The sequence below is a fragment of the Triticum aestivum genome, chromosome 1D, assembly GCF_018294505.1.
Source record: "Triticum aestivum cultivar Chinese Spring chromosome 1D, IWGSC CS RefSeq v2.1, whole genome shotgun sequence".
NCBI lineage: Eukaryota > Viridiplantae > Streptophyta > Magnoliopsida > Poales > Poaceae > Triticum > Triticum aestivum.
In genome coordinates this window covers 483,650,223-483,668,804 of record NC_057796.1, presented here as the reverse complement: position 1 = coordinate 483,668,804, position 18,582 = coordinate 483,650,223, and the positions used below count along the sequence as shown (strand labels likewise).

The window sequence follows — 18,582 nt, the reverse complement described above, 5'->3', positions numbered from 1 at the left end:
TACTTAGATGATTCAAGATGAATCACATCTTGGCGGCCTCTAACATCTATAACGCAACCGGCCAGCCAGAAACAACGGTCAATTTGTAACAACAATATATCAAGGGAAATCTTAGATATAAATAAGTACTAACCTAATAGTGTCTTTTTTGGTAACCATCCTCTGAAAACTCGCTAAATCAATACTGCAGCACGCCAGTGGCGTTGCAAAGGTTAGTGACACAAAAATGCTATTACTGAGGTTTGGATTCCTACAATAGCATGAAACTGCTTTGTGAACCACTTGCATACAGAATAGCAGAGGTGCGAAAGCCATGACCACACCAAGGCGACCACATCAAAAAGAATGGAGACGAGTTGAGCTGTGAGGTGCCGCCGGCGCCGCTGGAGTTGCGCTGATCTCGCGATTTGACAACTGCAAGATGACGGCGAGAGGAAGGATTCCAGCGATTAGGTTTATCTATATCCATCGAGTAGGCCTTCTGATGGGCTTCAGATCGAGCATTAACAGGCCCTTTTGTATCCCTGTGTATCCCAGTCGTATTCTGAATTTTTTTTGCTCTATTTTAATTTTTTTTTAACATAGTACAGACGCAAGTGCTCATATACACGCGCATACACTAACTCCTATAAACGCACACGCGCACACTCTACCTCTATGAACACCTCCGAAATACTGAGCCGACATATCATCTTGAAGTCACCGTAGCCACCTCGTCGTCAGGCCCGGCGCATCGGGCGGGCAAACGGGGCGCCTGCCTTGGGCCCCCTTGGAAGCAGGGGCCCCGGCCCAGGTATAGTTCTCTCTGTTTAGTTTTATACCCAGAAAAATACAGAGGAAAAAAAATAAGAGGGCCCAAAGTGCAACCAATCAGGCAAAGCCCACCACGCCCTCAAAAAAAACGAAGGAATTAATCAATCCCGACGGGGATCTCTCTCTGCAGTTGGGCGTCTCCTCTTCTTCCCCAATTCCCGATCTCAGTCTCCAAGAACAGTGCCGCCCTTCCCATGCCTTTCTGATTTTGAGGTCGCGGCCAACCATGACGGAGACAAATGGCGCAATTCCAGTCCCCAATTAGCTCTTCTTCATCCCGTACATTCTTCTCCATCCCCATATGGTTGAGAGATGGTACGGCCCTGGTTCTTCTTTGTTCTTTCTAGTAATCTCGTTCCTCAGTATGATGATTCAATGTTAAATAATGTCGATCCATGGTAACATAGGAATTATAATTTCCTTTTCCTAGCACTATTTTCTACATTTTAAACTTTAGACATGCTTATCTTTTGGAGGTGATGTCTCTTGTATTTTGAGGACATTTTTCAGATATTACAGTCTGCGGTTTCCATGGATTCGTACTTTTCTTACGTCCGATCCAAACCATCCATATTAAGGTGCTTTCGTTCCTTGACCATATATATCTTGAACAAAAATTGCACTTTTTGTATTTTTGTTGTGGAATGCCTTCCAGTAAGTATTTTGCCAGTAGTGAATTGTGACTAGAGGAAAGAAAATAATGGGATTAGATTTGTTGATACAATATCATTTTTTAAAGGAATTCCCAATGGGAGCAATTAACGTTGCAGAACCAGTGGTTATTCTTGGGAATGTGTGATATTGGTTTTGTTTCATTTGAACAACCAAATAATTATTTAGATGAAGACAAGATCATCGAGATGTAAATTGTTACATGGTTCGGATTGGTCATCTTACTAACGAAAATAAGTGGAGTATTCATCTATGTGTGAGGGCCCTAAGTTTTAGTTTCGCCCCAGGGCTCCCAACATGCATGGACCGGCCCTGCTCGTCGTCGACGGGAACGTCTCCTCCCACTGAATGCGCATCGCCGGAAATCCTGAAATAAATCCAAAAAAATGCGAGCACCAGGACTTGAACCGGGGATGACTAGTATAGAATCTGAGCCTAGGGTGCAAAAATAGAAAAAATGGATATGTACCATCGGATGGGAAATTGATGACCCAGATTTGGGTGGGTCGCTGTGTGCGCAAAATTTGCAAGAAAGTCCCTCCCTGCAAGCTATTTCGTTCCCCATGCCCCTCGCCGTTCAAACCCGAATCCACTCGGCAGAGAGCTAGATACAACGCACAAACCAAAATCTCCCCGACGGCGGCCGCGGCGGCAGCCGAGATCTCTCCTCCAAGCTGAGCGAGTACGGCCGGTAGAGGAGGCATAGATCCCTCTTCCATGTTGTTCCAACTCTTAACGGCTCCCTGCTGTTGTGTGGGTGGCGTCCCAGTTTGAGGCGGACCAGATCGGAGCTCGCCGGCGACCTCCGCTCCGCTGCTCGTCGCAGCCTCCCTTCTGAAGCTCCGGGAGCGGTGCCTTCGTCGCCTCTCTCTCGCTCTCTCTCTCTCTCTCTCTCTCTCTCTCTCTCTCTCTCTCTCTCATGCTCAAGTATTAGCTCGCATCCTCCTCCCTCTCGTCGGCGGCAAGCCGGTGGTGGTCTCCTCGGCTCCTTCCCGACCGGCCCGTGCGACGAGGTGGTTCACCTTTAAATAGGTGTTAACTTTTGTTTGCTAGTAAATTTGTGCTACATCCCAATTTTATTATCATGTAGATTTGTACTGCATTTCTCTAGTTCTGTTTTCTTGTTCATGTCGAGTGAATGATGCAGTTTAACAACTCCGATTTGATGGTGCATTGCTATTGTTTTAGGTGTCTTGGTACTCTCTTTGAACATTTTGTTTCACTGATTAGTATTCTGGAGGATCAAGTTGGAAGGTTGAGGATGGTTAGATAATCGCGCTGGCGTGAACTTCAGGAAAATTCAGTAAAAATATTAGTACCTGCAGTTCTTATACAGAGTCAATAGCTTGAAAAGCTGGAAATAAATTAGATTGATTCTGCTAGGAAAAAAATGAAATTGGTCCATTTGTCAGCATAAGATTCATGTATACATGATTCACCGCTGGAAATTGATCCATTTAAACAGGCAATAGTAAGAACTGTCCTAGTATATATGAATTATGATTCTCAAAGATGGTGGCATTGAGGGTCAACAATTTATGCATACAGGGCCAACAATTAGAAGTGTCCTAGTAAATATTCTAATTCATAGACTGTTGCCCTAGGCTGCGTCCTTTATGTGATCCTTGTGCCCAACGTCTGAACTACAAACGATGATCTCATTTTTGACTTTGCAATTCTCATCTCGGGACAAGTGAAAAAAAATATCGCATCTGAGGATTCAGTAATGGAGGGGAGCAGCACTACTTCGCCATCAGGAGAGCCCATAGTTGCAATGGCCACAACATATGCACCAATGCTATCAGGTGAGAAATCCGTCTAAGAAACTAAATAATCTGTTGAGGTACCTAACATTTTGTTAATCCCTTGTGTGATGTTGTTTCCTATAAAATTGTTTGCAGCCATGGAATCGGTCAATAGTGCTCAAAATCAAGATTTCAGCAATGGTAGCTCGTTTGCAGAGATTAATTCCCCAATGCTTGTCATTACTGATTCCAGTACACTCAAAAAGAAACAATAGTTCTTTCAAGAGGTACACACACTTCTGGATTTTATGTAATGTAAAATTTTCACTTTTGTCCATGTTCCATGATTTCACTAATATTTCATAGGAAAATATACGGCCTGATCATCTATCATTTCCATGCCAAACCATAGGTGCGGAACAAGTAGGCGCTAATGTGAACAACTGAGAGTTTCATGGTTGAAATTACAAGGTCCTATAAATGTTCACAACCTCTGTTTAGTACTATTGGTCATGTTGTGTTATACTCCCTCCGTCCGAAAATACTTGTCATTAAAATGGATAAAAAAAGATGTATCTAAAACTAAAATACGTAGATACATCCCCTTTTATCCATTTTGATGACAAGTATTTCCGGACGGAGGGAGTACTAGTTACTACAGAGCATAATGTAATGCATGCCATCATTCTTTGTTTGTTACTGTTGAATTAGAATAATAATCTGCCTTTTTGCTCATTGCCATTTTTTAACATTGCTATTTTTGCTTTTACGTGGTCCTTGAAACTTGTAATCTGCTTGAGGCTATGTTAAAACTTCATCAAGTGTGAACATATGACACTTACATGGACCTGTGCTAACTGAACTGTATTTGTTAGATTTGATCTCTCCTAGCACAAGAAGCTTGACGAGCAAGAAGCACTAGAACTGGAGGCAAAAGGCTGTAGCTTTTCTATTCTGTAACACCATTCTAGCCAAGTTGATGCAGTTTCTAATGTCACTGCTTGTTGAGCTGTGATTTATTTTCGTCGTTCATAGTCAGTCTTGCCCATGATGTACCACAAACGATCCTCTAATGCAATGTAACACTTGATATGTATTTACGTCTCTTCTGTTGGTTCATGATTGTGATTGTGCAGTTTGAAATCTATGTTTGCTTGAAGTGGATGAATTAATTCTCATGTACTGAAAGATATTTCTGATGATGCTCACATACTTTTTAGTGACCAGCATGTTCGAATTTCTTGCATGATTCGTGATAACACAAGTTACTGACAAAATTAGATACACGGAAGCTTCACGCGGTATATATGTGCAGATTTTTTATAAATCTAAGACGAGAGGGAATCTATACAGATCTGAAAAGTAGTCTTATTAATGAAGAACTGTATGATTGATATATGAGAGCTTTGAGGTGGCTACTGCAAAAGTTATCTTCTATATGGAACTAGTTGTAGGGGGGTTTCTTGAAATGTACATTGAGAACCCTGCACCTCAATATGTACCAATGATGCCGCATCTAATGGCTCAGGTTTGTTTTTTCATTTTTGCACCCTAGGCTCATTTTCTATACTAGTTGCTCCCACTTGAACCCTGATGGACTAAGGATACCACAGTCCCTCTAACCATCTAACCACATGTTGGTTTGCGCTTTATTTTAAATCAAAAAAATGTGATACGAAAGGATACGATGTATCCCACGTGTATCCGGGCGTATCCCCGTCCTGGTGCAGTATTCTTACTGCACCGATACGGCACGACGTATCCCTGCAACATAGGCGACAGTGCGCGGCGATCTCAGCGTCAACGACTACTGCCGCCGCCTTTAGGGCATCGCCGCCGCCCTCGCTGACGTCCGGGAACCGGTGAGTGACCGTACACTCTGACCTTACAGATGCTGGACGGGTTGGGGCCAAAATTCGCCATGCAGGCCGCCATCATCCAGTCCACAATCCCTCTTCCCACCTTCCAGCAAGCGCGGTCACGCCTTGTCCTCGCCGAGCTCTCCATGGACAAGCGCGCAGGGCGAGGGCTCTCAGGTTCTTGCCGTCCAGAACGACGAGCGCAGCGCGGACCGCTCATGAAGTACAAACTCAAAGCATATTGCTGAAGTACAAACTCTCCACTACAGTACCAGCCATAAGAAAATAACAAACATGATATTCATCATTCAGGCATTTACACTCTTTTTGGTTGCTGCTGCTCGGAAACTATCTCACAGGTATAGGATGTTTTCAAGCATACCAAATTATATCAGTTCAAGCATACCAAATTACATAAGTTCAAGTATACCAGTTTTTTGTTCCCTAATGTTCAAAAGAGATAGCATCGCAGTTATACAATATTTTCAAGCACACACCAAATTATAGAAGTTTGTGGGCATCTGAGTCCACATAAATCGTGTAAGCCAGTATGAGGTCATTTTAGGGGGTTAGGCATTGCACTACTGCAAGCACACACAGTTTGAGGTAAATGAACATGCTATGCTTCACCATTGGAAGTAAAGTACTTTGCGCCGAATGAACTTGCATCGCGTGGGTACTGAATACTGATCATGTTCTTTAGGCACTTCTTGTAGGAGAAATCTGTAGCGGGCCGGCCTGACGACACCACGTGCAAGCACCTGTTGTCGAATCTTTGATGCTTGGCAACCTGCAAGCAGGGAAAGAATTGTCATGTCATTTCCGTTTTGGTTCTTGGTTCTTGTGATGCATCGGAAGACAGAAAGGCAAGCTGCTTACCACTATGTAATTGTCATTCCCTGCCATCTTCCTTTCTTTCTCTGGGTGGTACATGAGAATATTTGTAACAATGAACTTCTTGTCGTCTTCAGAAAGCCTGATTCCATCCCTGCAAAGTATGAAAGTAGATGGACTACGAGTAAGGGATACAAACATAGACAAGGAGCCACTTGGGGTCTACAAGATCAGGTGCATTTTTCAATCACTGCAGTTACTTAAGACTTTGTTGAATTTGAAACTTAAACCCAACACTCATACTATCATCTATATGGCAGCTTAGCACCTGAAGAATTATAGCTAGTTTTTCGAGCTGCATTGGGCTAGAAACTATACCTTGATTCACGGATGATCCTCTGTGCTTCTTTCATGATTGGATCGACTCGTGCATGTATCTCCTATTCCGCTAGTGTAAAGTTTGAACTCCCTCCCTGTCCAATATTGGTGTTCTTATGCCCTTTCTAGTTCCTACTGTTACTACCTCCCCGACGTCGTCTATTTGATTTCCATGTTGATCCTCTGCCAACACCTGGGCCAAGATTGCCCGTCTTCTTATTCCATCCACCAAAGTTAGATGGTCCTGACATGGGGAAGTTCGGTGTGTATGTGGTATTTGCTCTCTGGGCTATCCACCTATTGTTGTTACCACCCCCTCGGTGTGATCCCTCTAATTTCCACACTGCGCCTCTACCACAAACTCGACCTCGACCAAGAATATTAGTCCTGCCCCATCCACCAGAGCGAGATCACCCTGTAACGGCAAAGTTATGTGGGTGGCATTTGCTTTGTTCCAATTCAGGTTACCATCTTGGGGTGTTCCATCTGATCTCCAATTACTATTAGGCCGCCTTCTCTGATAAACTTTTGTGGCAGAACAGCTCTGGTTCCATTCACTAGTGCCACTCGATCCTGTGGTGATGTTTTTACCATGTTTCCAATTTGCAATTGTCATTGTCTGATGCTCTTGTTCAGCTCTCCAACCTTGAAGATCCTGCAACAAGAGATCTGCTTGGCTTGTCTGTCCAAGAGATTGGGTTGTTTCCTCCAAAACAATTGACTTCAGCCTCTTTGATTTCATCTTCTCCAAGGTTGTCAACATCATACAAGCAGGTATTGTATGAAACAATCATGTTATCTTTAGTGTCTCTTGTTGTTTCTACTGCTGTGAGGAATTCATATAAACCATACCCTCCAAGGTGCCCGCTGACTGTAAAAGATCAAGAGGTTCATAGGAGAAGGGAGAACATAATTATGTGTTGCGTAGATGAGAGAACATATGCAAGTAAAATGTTCGTTGTACCATGTTCTCATCATTCCAGTGGATTTTGAAGGCTGGACCAGTCCCAATTGGTGCAGGAATGCCCCAAGAGTAGGTAGACACAACACTATTCAGTTGATCAGAGTAGACCTTCTTGGCACCCTCCTCGAAGCATTGCATTGGCCTCTGCAGCATGTTTTTCTCATTTTTTTAGTCATCATCAACACTTGCCCATCAAAATGGGGAGTTCAAAACAAAGCCAAACTGAGGACTTACAGAGAGTGTAGCCTTCATGAAGGGTGCCTGAATCTTGAGGGACTGGAATGTGGCCCTGTAACCATAGCTGTTGAAGCCATGCAACTTACATGTGCAGGTCATACTGCTTGCAACGGTTGTCATGTGTTCTTTGAGAACTGATTTTGTAACCATTCCAACTGCCTTTGAAAGTTGCTGCAAGGATGGTCGAAAGGATAAAGGGAAAAAAGAGCAGAACGTGAGTAATGCTGTAATAGAAGCTACTGAATTCATGAGAAAGGTAAAAGGGCAAGGAGTTACTGGACCTGTGTGACTCGACCGAAGGCAGATGAAATTCCAATTACTTGCTGAACTTGTTGGATGCTGTAGGGCATAGACCTGGTAGTGTCGATCAGATCCATCACAGGGATGCAGGCGTCCATTGCTGCACCCCAGGCATCACCACTCTCTCCCGTTGAGGCTTTATCCACTGTGATTATCAGCGCTAATTCACCCTTCTGTTCTGTACCGGAGTTACTGGACCCAACATGTGGCTTGTGGTTCAACCCATATTATGTTCACCTCCTGGACTCGTGGATCACCTGGGAGAAGATGCAAGAATGTCTCTTTTAGGAAGCAGAATTGCATAAGCCGTAACTATCATCAGCATATTCATCTGGATTTTCTATATGCATGATATCTAGTACGAATGTGAATTCTTGGTTTACCTTTTACGATCGTGTCCAACAGTACAGGAGAAATGGTATTGACCATCAACTGGACAACTCACGCAGAAGATTCAGATATTTGTGTGGTGATACTTTCAGTTAGGAAAAACTGCAAACAGGAGATCTCGAAGTGTTTCTCACCATCTGCATCCTGGTAGCACTTACATTCACTGCAAATGAGAAATGCCAGGTTATGTTAAGAAGTCATAGATTATTTAAAATTCATTCTTGATTTTCTCATTATAGCATGGTTGGAAGTCCCTAATGCATAAATACCCATTGAAAGACATTATTCAACTTTAGTCACTAGAAAAATAACTCAAATCTTAGTCAATCTGAATAGTAAATCCAAATATAATTTTTGGAATATTCTTTAATCTAATTGAAATATGAGTCTCCCATGCTATTTGAAGGTTCAAAACTAGAAAAGATCAAATTACCTTGAACTCAGTACAATTCTCTTCAGAACTTGATACACTTGCCCCTTTTTCTTTCGGCGTTCACAAATAGCTTCCTGGCATTTCTGAAGAATATCTTCCATACTTATGTTCATTTCATCCAGTTGCTTCTGTACGGGCACATAATTATTTCTTCAACATAAAATCTTGATGATATTGCTGAAACAACGATAATATTTGAGGAGCAAAGTAGGAGAAAATACCTTGTCAAGGTGAATATGGCCAACAAGACAATGTGTTGCTTCCATATTTTGGTGTTGATACCTGAAACAAGACAATAATTCTGAGCCTAGCACCATATACGCTGAAATGTGTAAGAAGTACAGTTACTTATGAATGCTACATACTGGACTGAGAACTCAGTAGCACAGTCTTCTACTTTGGTCCTCTTTAAGCAGGCTTGAACTGCTAGTGATGCTCTTTCCGTGCAAAAATTATTCCCACAAGAGCATTTACTCAGATACAAGATTATTCTTTGGTCATTTTCATTTCGAGAGCTAGCTCTTGTAAGTAGCACTTCCTGTAAATTCAAAGATGAGAAGACAAAACATGTGAACTGAAGTCTTAGATGGAGTCCACAATTTTCATTTCGAGAGCTAGCTGAGTTCCCAAGAAACCAATCTGCTCCACTACTTTGTTCATGGCAGAATCACTCTTTTGATCAACCAACAAACGAGTATCAGAAGAAGAAGCGATGAAGTCCACAACTGGTTTCCGTAACTTGTCAAGATTAAGTGCCTTATGCTGAATCATCTCTGGTATTGAATTTTCGACAGTGAAGTCTCTGCGGTTTATACTGGAGCCATCAGTAAATAATGATTCCATCAGCAGGGGCTGCAGAAGATTCAGAAATTCTATGGCCTCCTTTGGATGATAAAACTGATGAGATGGTGACTGTGCCAGTAAGTCTCTGACTAACATTCTGTTCTCCTCTGGCAGTAATGTCTCTAGAATCTGAGCAAAAGTCCACTTTGGTCCACCTGATAGTTGCTTCTTGGGAATCAACCCTCCCGTGAACATTGCATTTGTAAGTTGGTTGGCCTCCCTTCTAGAATACTCTCTACCAGACATTCTCTTTAAAGCTAGTAAGCAATCATTCTTGAGTTGAAAATTCAGTTTAGCACTGTGAGAGCTCACCAGCTGCTTCTCCACCGTGAAGAGCTCTGTAGCTTCAGCCCTTGCTGACACTGACCTTGGGGAGGAAGATGTGGACACAGTCACCGTCGAAATCTGGTGGTCCGCAGATGAGCGGGTTGATCTTGATGGTGTGATTAGTATGTACATGGACATACATTCCTTGGACTGAGTGCTTGTCGGTGCTCGGTGGCCTGTTGATAAATACCCCCTCCTTTTTTTTAATCTGCATATAAGATTTGGTCAAAGTCAAACCTTGTTAACTTTGACTAAGTTTATAAAAAAATATCGAGATTCACAATATGAAATCAATATTGTTAGATGCATCATGAAATTAATTTCCATACCATATAGCTTTAGTGCTTTAGATGTTGATATTTTCCTGTACAAAGTTGATCAAACTTTATAAAGTTTGATTTTGACCAAATTTTATATACAGACTAAAAAAAAGGAGTACAGTATCTCCGTATAGAATTCTGCGGTTGACCGTTTCACCAACCTTCAGCATGATGCGTTTCTTCTTTGCTTTCCCCACATCCAAGGAATGCGTGATGGAATTAGCATCTTCATGTGTCAGACACTGCTGGATGACTCTAACTCTTAGCCCGCCCGCCTCCGCGTCGCCCTCCCTGGCGACACGGGGAAACCGCATCCGCCGCCGCCGCCGTCAGGCAAACCCCCCTCCGCCCGCCCCCGCCGCGCCGCCGCTGGAGGGCCGGCCAGCGAAGCCGCGCCGCGCCCCGGGATGGCGGCGGCGGGGCGAATCCGTCCCTCCCCCAACCTCCCCCCTTTCCCCGCCCCCAGATCCGCCACCGCCGCTGCGCCGCCGCCGTGGGTGCCGGCCAGCTTGGTCGAGCCGCGCCTCGGGAAGACGGCGGCGGCATGGATCTGCCCCTGCGCACGCATCCCCCTCCCACCAGTGCCCCGCGTGGCACCCCTCCCTCCCAGCTGTTGCGCTCTGCCGGTCCGGCGATGGCCACCGTGTGCCAGCCTTGGCCACAGGGCGCCATCCCAGCAGTTCTCCCTCCCCCTTCGTGCATGGCCCAGCCCTACTGGTGGTGCTGCCCTTGGATTGGGCGCGGGATCTGCGGCCGGTCGCAAGGGTGTCCGCGGCATGCCTTCCTGCTGGCGGGCCCCTCGCCGCCGCCGGCCCATCCTCTCCCTCGAGCCACGGAGACGGCTTGCACGGTGGCGATGAGTATACAGTGCTAGTGGTGGTCTTGAAGCCCTCAAGGCGGGTGCTTGCTGGCGTTGCTCCGGCCTCGACGACCTTGGACCCGTGTCCCTTCCGGTGTCCATGGCTATCGGCGTCCTCTGCCGGGCGGCTCCGGCCTCGGCGACCCAGCAGCTGCGTTCCTTCCAGCTTGCCTGGTCCCCCGATGTCCCGACGACTATGGCCACGGTAGCCAGGATCTGCGTCCCTCCAGTCCTTGCTTGCCGGCATTGCCGATCGCCGTCGCCCCACCCCCCTCCCCCCTTGTGGCTTGCTTCGCGCCCGCCCTACCTTGTATGCCTCAAAGCCTCCGCTTTCGCCAGATCCAATGTTCGTGAGTTCGGTGGCGATGCCACCCTCCGACGGCAGTTGCAGTCCCGCCAACCCCCCATCCGACATGGTGACTCCGACCGGCGTTGGCGTCCTCATCTTCGTTTCCAGATACTGTGGCTATGGGATTGCTCAGCCTTAGGCCTGGGAGAAATCCATGCACGGCTTGCCGATGCTGGCAGTGGCTGCGTCTGTGGATGTCGTTTTCCTTCCTGGAGGCGCTGTCAAGGCCCTCGGCTTCGCCCCTCTTCGAGCTCAGGGGAAACCCTAGGTCCGGTTCCTTCGGATCGGATGGCGACGGCGTCTCGACGTCGTCCTCCTTCTTGAAGGCGCCATCTTGCTCGCGCGCGGTGTCCCCTGTTTTGGTTCTCGAGATGTTGATGCTCGAGTTGGTTCGGCGTTGGCACTCTTGGTTCGGGTTTGGTAGGTTTAGCTGTGATGTATCCTCTCTTTGGATCGAGCATCCCTTTTCTTTCTGCTCCGGGCACCATGTTCATGTCTGCCTGCGTTCGTGTCATGTGTTGTACTTCTATCTGTACTCATTCTATTTTCTTTTATCAATGCAATGATACGCAAGCTTTGCGTATTCGAGAAAAAAAACTTGTACCGACATCCGTCTTGCTACTTCGTCAGGCACTCCTACCACATTCATGGGAATGTATGGGTCACCCGCACACCATGGCATGAGAAGCTTGAGCGCTTGCTGATACAGAGCGACTTCATCTTCTGCTGCCATTGTTTTGTTGCAGGCTGACTTGTGAAGGTGACATCTTGAGGAGGGCCCTTCAAAAGATACATGAAGACACGTTATGAACATACAGTTATTTGGATGTCTCCTCCACCTTTCCTCCCCTGCGGCCCCTCGGCCGCTCCCAGCTCCACCCAGCCCACACCTCCGGCCACCGCGGCCGCCCTCCACTCTCCAGCACCATCGTCCGCACCATTTGCCCCGCCTCCTTCCACGACCCCATTCCATGGCACGACTCCCCCACCTCCCGAGCCTTGCGCATGGCTCTTGGAGTTGGGGACGCCATGGGTGACGACTTCCAAGCGCAGGTCTGGCGCTGCCTCTCCAAGCACAGAAGGAAATATGCCCTAGAGGCAATAATAAAGTTATTATTTATTTCCTTATATCATGATAAATGTTTATTATTCATGCTAGAATTGTATTAACCGGAAACTTGATACATGTGTGAATACATAGACACACAGAGTGTCACTAGTATGCCTCTACTTGACTAGCTCGTTGATCAAAGATGGTTATGTTTCCTAGCCATAGACATGAGTTGTCATTTGATTAACGGGATCACATCATTAGGAGAATGATGTGATTGACTTGACCCATTCCGTTAGCTTAGCACTCGATCGTTTAGTATGTTGCTAGTGCTTTCTTCATGACTTATACATGTTCCTATGACTATGAGATTATGCAACTCCCGTTTACCGGAGGAACACTTTGTGTGCTACCAAACGTCACAACGTAACTGGGTGATTATAAAGGTGCTCTACAGGTGTCTCCGAAGGTACTTGTTGGGTCGACGTATTTCGAGATTAGGATTTGTCACTCCGATTGTCGGAGAGGTATCTCTGGGCCCACTCGGTAATGCACATCACTATAAGCCTTGCAAGCATTGCAACTAATGAGCTAGTTGCGGAATGATGTATTACGGAACGAGTAAAGAGACTTGCCGGTAACGAGATTGAACTAGGTATTGAGATACCGACGATCGAATCTCGGGCAAGTAACATACCGATGACAAAGGGAACAACGTATGTTGTTATGCGGTCTGACCGATAAAGATCTTCGTAGAATATGTGGGAGCCAATATGAGCATCCAGGTTCCGCTATTGGTTATTGACCGGAGACGTGTCTCGGTCATGTCTACATAGTTCTCGAACCCGTAGGGTCCGCACGCTTAAAGTTCGATGACGGTTATATTATGAGTTTATGTGTTTTGATGTACCGAAGGTAGTTCAGAGTCCCGGATGAGATCGGGGACATGACGAGGAGTCTCGAAATGGCTGAGACGTAAAGATCGATATATTGGACGACTATATTCGGACTTCGGAAAGGTTCCGAGTGATTCGGGTATTTATCGGAGTACCGGAGAGTTACGGGAATTCGCCGGGGAGAAGTATTGGGCCTTATTGGGCCATACGGGAATAGAGGAGAGAGGCCAAAAGGAAGGAGGCGCGCACCCCCCTCTGGTCCGAATTGGACAAGGGGTGCAGCCCCCTTTTCCTTCTCCCTCTCCCCCTCTTTCCTTCTCTCCTACTCCAACAAGGAAAGGAGGAGTCCTACTCCCGGTGGGAGTAGGACTCCCCCCTTGGCGCGCCCTCCTCCTTGGTCGGCCGCCTCCCCCTTGCTCATTTATATACGGGGGCAGGGGGGCACCCCATAGACACAACAATTGATCATTGATCTCTTAGCCGTGTGCGGTGCCCCCCTCCACCATATTACACCTCGATAATATCGTAGCGGTGCTTAGGCAAAGCCCTGCGTCGGTAGAACATCATCATCGTCACCACGCTGTCGTGCTGATGAAACTCTCCCTCAACACTCGGCTGGATCGGAGTTCGAGGGACGTCATCGAGCTGAATGTGTGCTGACTCGGAGGTGCCGTGCGTTCGGTACTTGATCGGTCGGATCGTGAAGACGTACGACTACATCAACCGCGTTGTATTAACGCTTTCGCTTTCGGTCTACGAGGGTACGTGGACAACACTCTCCCCTCTCGTTGCTATGCATCACCATGATCTTGCGTGTGTGTAGGAAATTTTTGAAATTACTACGTTCCCCAACAGTGGTATCCGAGCCTGGTTTTATGCGTTTATGTTATATGCACGAGTAGAACACAAGTGAGTTGTGGACGATATAAGTCATACTGCTTACCAGCATGTCATACTTTGGTTCGGCGGTATTGTTGGCTGAAGCGGCCCGGACCGACATTACGCGTACGCTTACGCGAGACTGGTTCTTCCGACGTGCTTTGCACAGAGGTGGCTGGCGGGTGTCAGTTTCTCCAACTTTAGTTGAACCGAGTGTGGCTAAGCCCGGTCCTTGCGAAGGTTAAAACAGCACCAACTTGACAAACTATCGTTGTGGTTTTGATGCGTAGGTAAGAACGGTTCTTGCTAAGCCCAGTAGCAGCCACGTAAAACTTGCAACAACAAAGTAGAGGACGTCTAACTTGTTTTTGCAGGGCATGTTGTGATGTGATATGGTCAAGACATGATGCTAAATTTTATTGTATGAGATGATCATGTTTCGTAACCGAGTTATCGGCAACTGGCAGGAGCCATATGGTTGTCGCTTTATTGTATGCAATGCAATCACCATGTAATTGCTTTACTTTATCACTAAGCGGTAGCAATAGTCGTAGAAGCAATAGTTGGCGAGACGACAACGATGCTACGATGGAGATCAAGGTGTCGTGCCGGTGACGATGGGGATCATGACGGTGTTTCGGAGATGGAGATCACAAGCACAAGATGATGATGGCCATATCATATCACTTATATTTATTGCATGTGATGTTTATCTTTTATGCATCTTATCTTGCTTTGATTGACGGTAGCATTATAAGATGATCTCTCACTAAATTTCAAGATAAAAGTGTTCTCCCTGAGTATGCACCGTTGCCAAAGTTCGTCGTGCCCAGACACCACGTGATGATCGGGTGTGATAAGCTCTACGTCCATCTACAACGGGTGCAAGCCAGTTTTGCACACTCATAATACTCAGGTTAAACTTGACGAGCCTAGCATATGCAGATATGATCAACATAGTGATGTTCACCATTGAAAACTACTCCATTTCACGTGATGATCGGTTATGGTTTAGTTGATTTGGATCACGTGATCACTTAGATGATTAGAGGGATGTCTATCTAAGTGGGAGTTCTTAAGTAATATGATTAATTGAACTTAAATTTATCATGAACTTAGTCCTGATAGTATTTTGCAAATTATGTTGTAGATCAATAGCTCGCGTTGTTGCTTCCCTATGTTTATTTTGATATATTCCTAGAGAAAAATTATGTTGAAAGATGTTAGTAGCAATGATGCGGATTAGATCCGTGATCTGAGGATTATCCTCATTGCTGCACAGAAGAATTATGTCCTTGATGCACCGCTAGGTGACAGACCTATTGCAGGAGCAGATGCAGACGTTATGAACGTTTGGCTAGCTCAATATGATGACTACTTGATAGTTTAGTGCACCATGCTTAACGGCTTAGAATCGGAACTTCAAAGACGTTTTGAACGTCATGGACCATATGAGATGTTCCAGGAGTTGAAGTTAATATTTCAAGCAAATACCCGAGTTGAGAGATATGAAGTCTCCAACAAGTTCTATAGCTAAAAAATGGAGGAGAATAGCTCAAGCAGTGAGCATGTGCTCAGATTGTCTGGGTACTACAATCGCTTGAATCAAGTGGGAGTTAATCTTCCAGATAAAATAGTGATTGACAGAATTCTCTAGTCACCATCACCAAGTTAGTAGAACTTCGTGATGAACTATAGTATGCAAGGGATGACGAAAGTAATTCCCGAGCTCTTCGCGATGCTGAAATCGACGAAGGTAGAAATCAAGAAAGAGCATCAAGTGTTGATGGTTAACAAGACCACTAGTTTCAAGAAAAGGGCAAAGGGATAGAAGGGGAACTTCAAGAAGAACGGCAAGCAAGTTGCTGCTCAAGTGAAGAAGCCCAAGTCTGGACCTAAGCCTGAGACTAAGTGCTTCTACTGCAAAGGGACTGGTCACTGGAAGCAGAACTGCCCCAAGTATTTGGTGGATAAGAAGGATGGCAAAGTGAACAAAGGTATATTTGATATACAGATTATTGATGTGTATTTTACTAGTGTTCGTAGCAACCCCTCGGTATTTGATACTGGTTCAGTTGCTAAAGAGTAGTAACTCGAAACGGGAGTTGCATAATGAACAGAAACTAGTTAAGGATGAAGTGACGATGTGTACTGGAAGTGGTTCCAAGATTGATATGATCATCATCGCACACTCCCTATACTTTCGGGATTAGTGTTGAACCTAAATAAGTGTTATTTGGTGTTTGCGTTGAGCATGAATATGATTTGATCATGTTTATTTCAATACGGTTATTCATTTAAGTTAGAGAATAATTGTTGTTCTGTTTACATGAATAAAACCTTATATGGTTACACACCCAATGAAAATGGTTCGTTGGATCTCGATCGTAGTGATACACATATTCATAATATTGAAGTCAAAAGATGCAAAGTTAATAATGATAGTGCAACTTATTTGTGGCACTGCCGTTTAGGTCATATTGGTGTAAAGCGCATGAAGAAACTCCATGCTGATGAGCTTTTGGAATCACTTGATTATGAATCACTTGATGCTTGCGAACCATGCCTTATGGGCAAGATGACTAAGACTCCGTTCTCCGGAACAATGGAGTGAGCAACTGACTTATTCGGAAATAATACATACTGATGTATGCAATCCGATGAGTGTTGAGGCTCGCGGCGGGTATCATTATTTTCTGACCTTCACAGATGATTTGAGCAGATATGGGTATATCTACTTGGTGAAACATAAGTCTGAAACATTTGAAAAGTTCAAAGAATTTCAGAGTGAAGTGGAAAATCATCGTGACAAGAAAATAAGGTTTCTCTGATCTGATCGCAGAGACAAATATTTGAGTTACAAATTTGATCTTCAATTAAAACAATGTGGAATAGTTTCACAAATCCGTGCCACCTGGAACACCACAGCTTAATGGTGTGTCCGAACGTCATAACCGTACTTTATTGGATATAGTGCAATCTATGATGTTTCTTACCGATTTACCACTATAGTTTTGGAGTTATGCATTAGAGACAGCTGCATTCACGTTAAATAGGGTACCATCTAAATCCGTTGAGACGACATCTTATGAACTGTGGTTTGGCAAGAAACCAAAGTTGTCGTTTCTTAAAGTTTGGGGTTGTGATGCTTATGTGAAAAAGTTTCATCCTGATAAGCTCAAACCCAAATCGGAGAAATGTGTCTTCATAGGATACCCAAAGGAGACAGTTGGGTACACCTTCTATCACAGATCCGAAGGCAAGACATTCGTTGCTAAGAATGGATCCTTTCTAGAGAAGGAGTTTCTCTCGAAAGAAGTGAGTGGGAGGAAAGTAGAACTTGATGAGGTAATTGTACCTGCTCCCTTATTGGAAAGTAGTTCATCACAGAAACCAGTTTCTGTGACGCCTATACCAATTAGTGAGGAAGTTAATGATGATGATCATGGAACTTCAGATCAAGGTATTACTGAACCTCGTAGGTCAACCAGAGTAAGATCCGCACCAGAGTGGTACGGTAATCCTGTTCTGGAGGTTATGTTACTAGACCATGACGAACCTACGAACTATGAAGAAGTGATGGTGAGCCCAGATTCCGCAAAATGGCTTGAGGCCATGAAATCTGAGATGAGATCCATGTATGAGAACAAAGTATGGACTTTGATTGACTTGCCCAATGATCGGCGAGCCATTGAGATTAAATGGATCTTCAAGAGGAAGACGGACGCTGATAGTAGTGTAACTATCTACAAAGCTAGAATTGTCGCAAAAAGTTTTCGACAAGTTTAAGGTGTTGACTACGATGAGAGTTTCTCACTCGTATCTATGCTTAAGTCTGTCCGAATCATGTTAGCAATTGCCGCATTTTATGAAATCTGGCAAATGGATAAACAAAACTGCATCTTAATGGATTTATTAAAGAAGAGTTGTATATGATGCAACTAGAAGGTTTTGTCAGTCCTAAAGGTGCTAACAAAATATGCAAGCTCCAGCGATCCATCTATGGACTGGTTCAAGCATCTCGGAGTTGGAATATACGCTTTGATAAGTTGATCAAAGGATATAGTTTTATACAGACTTGCGGTGAAGCCTGTATTTACAACAAAGTGAGTGGGAGCACTATAACATTTCTGATAAGTATATGTGAATGACATATTGTTGATCGGAAATAATGTAGAATTATTCTGCAAAGCATAAAGGAGTGTTTGAAAGGATTTTTTCAAAGAAAGACCTCGGTGAAGCTGCTTACATATTGAGCATCAAGATCTATAGAGATAGATCAAGACGCTTGATAAGTTTTTTCAATGAGTACATACCTTAACAAGATTTTGAAGTGGTTCAAAATGGAACAGTCAAAGAAAGAGTTTTTTGCCCGTGTTACAAGGTGTGAAATTGAGTAAGACTCAAAGCCCGACCACGGCAGAAGATAGAAA

At 44.7% G+C, this 18,582-nt stretch overlaps 1 protein-coding gene and 1 pseudogene across 3 annotated transcripts; one reads left to right on the top strand and one right to left on the bottom strand.

The window, feature by feature from the left end:
• Positions 1-948: 948 nt before the first annotated feature.
• On the top strand, positions 949-4,281 carry LOC123177763 (uncharacterized). 3 transcript variants are annotated; one of them, XR_006489119.1, is made up of 4 exons: positions 2,084-3,290; positions 3,387-3,517; positions 3,643-3,701; positions 4,106-4,281. XR_006489119.1 is itself a non-coding variant. In XM_044591307.1 (3 exons), the coding sequence occupies exons 1-3, from the start codon at positions 1,053-1,055 to the stop codon at positions 3,503-3,505; spliced, it is 306 nt and encodes a 101-aa protein (XP_044447242.1). In that variant the 5' UTR covers positions 949-1,052; the 3' UTR covers positions 3,506-3,604. The 3 variants fall into 3 exon arrangements, 1 of the variants encoding a protein (XP_044447242.1); XM_044591307.1 differs by lacking the exons at positions 3,643-3,701; positions 4,106-4,281 and adding an exon at positions 949-1,128 and having other exon boundaries at positions 3,180-3,290; positions 3,387-3,604; XR_006489121.1 differs by lacking the exon at positions 3,643-3,701.
• A 1,427-nt stretch (positions 4,282-5,708) lies between these two features.
• Positions 5,709-12,354, bottom strand: LOC123161239 (DNA-directed RNA polymerase V subunit 1-like; annotated as a pseudogene).
• Between the last annotated feature and the right edge of the window lie 6,228 nt (positions 12,355-18,582).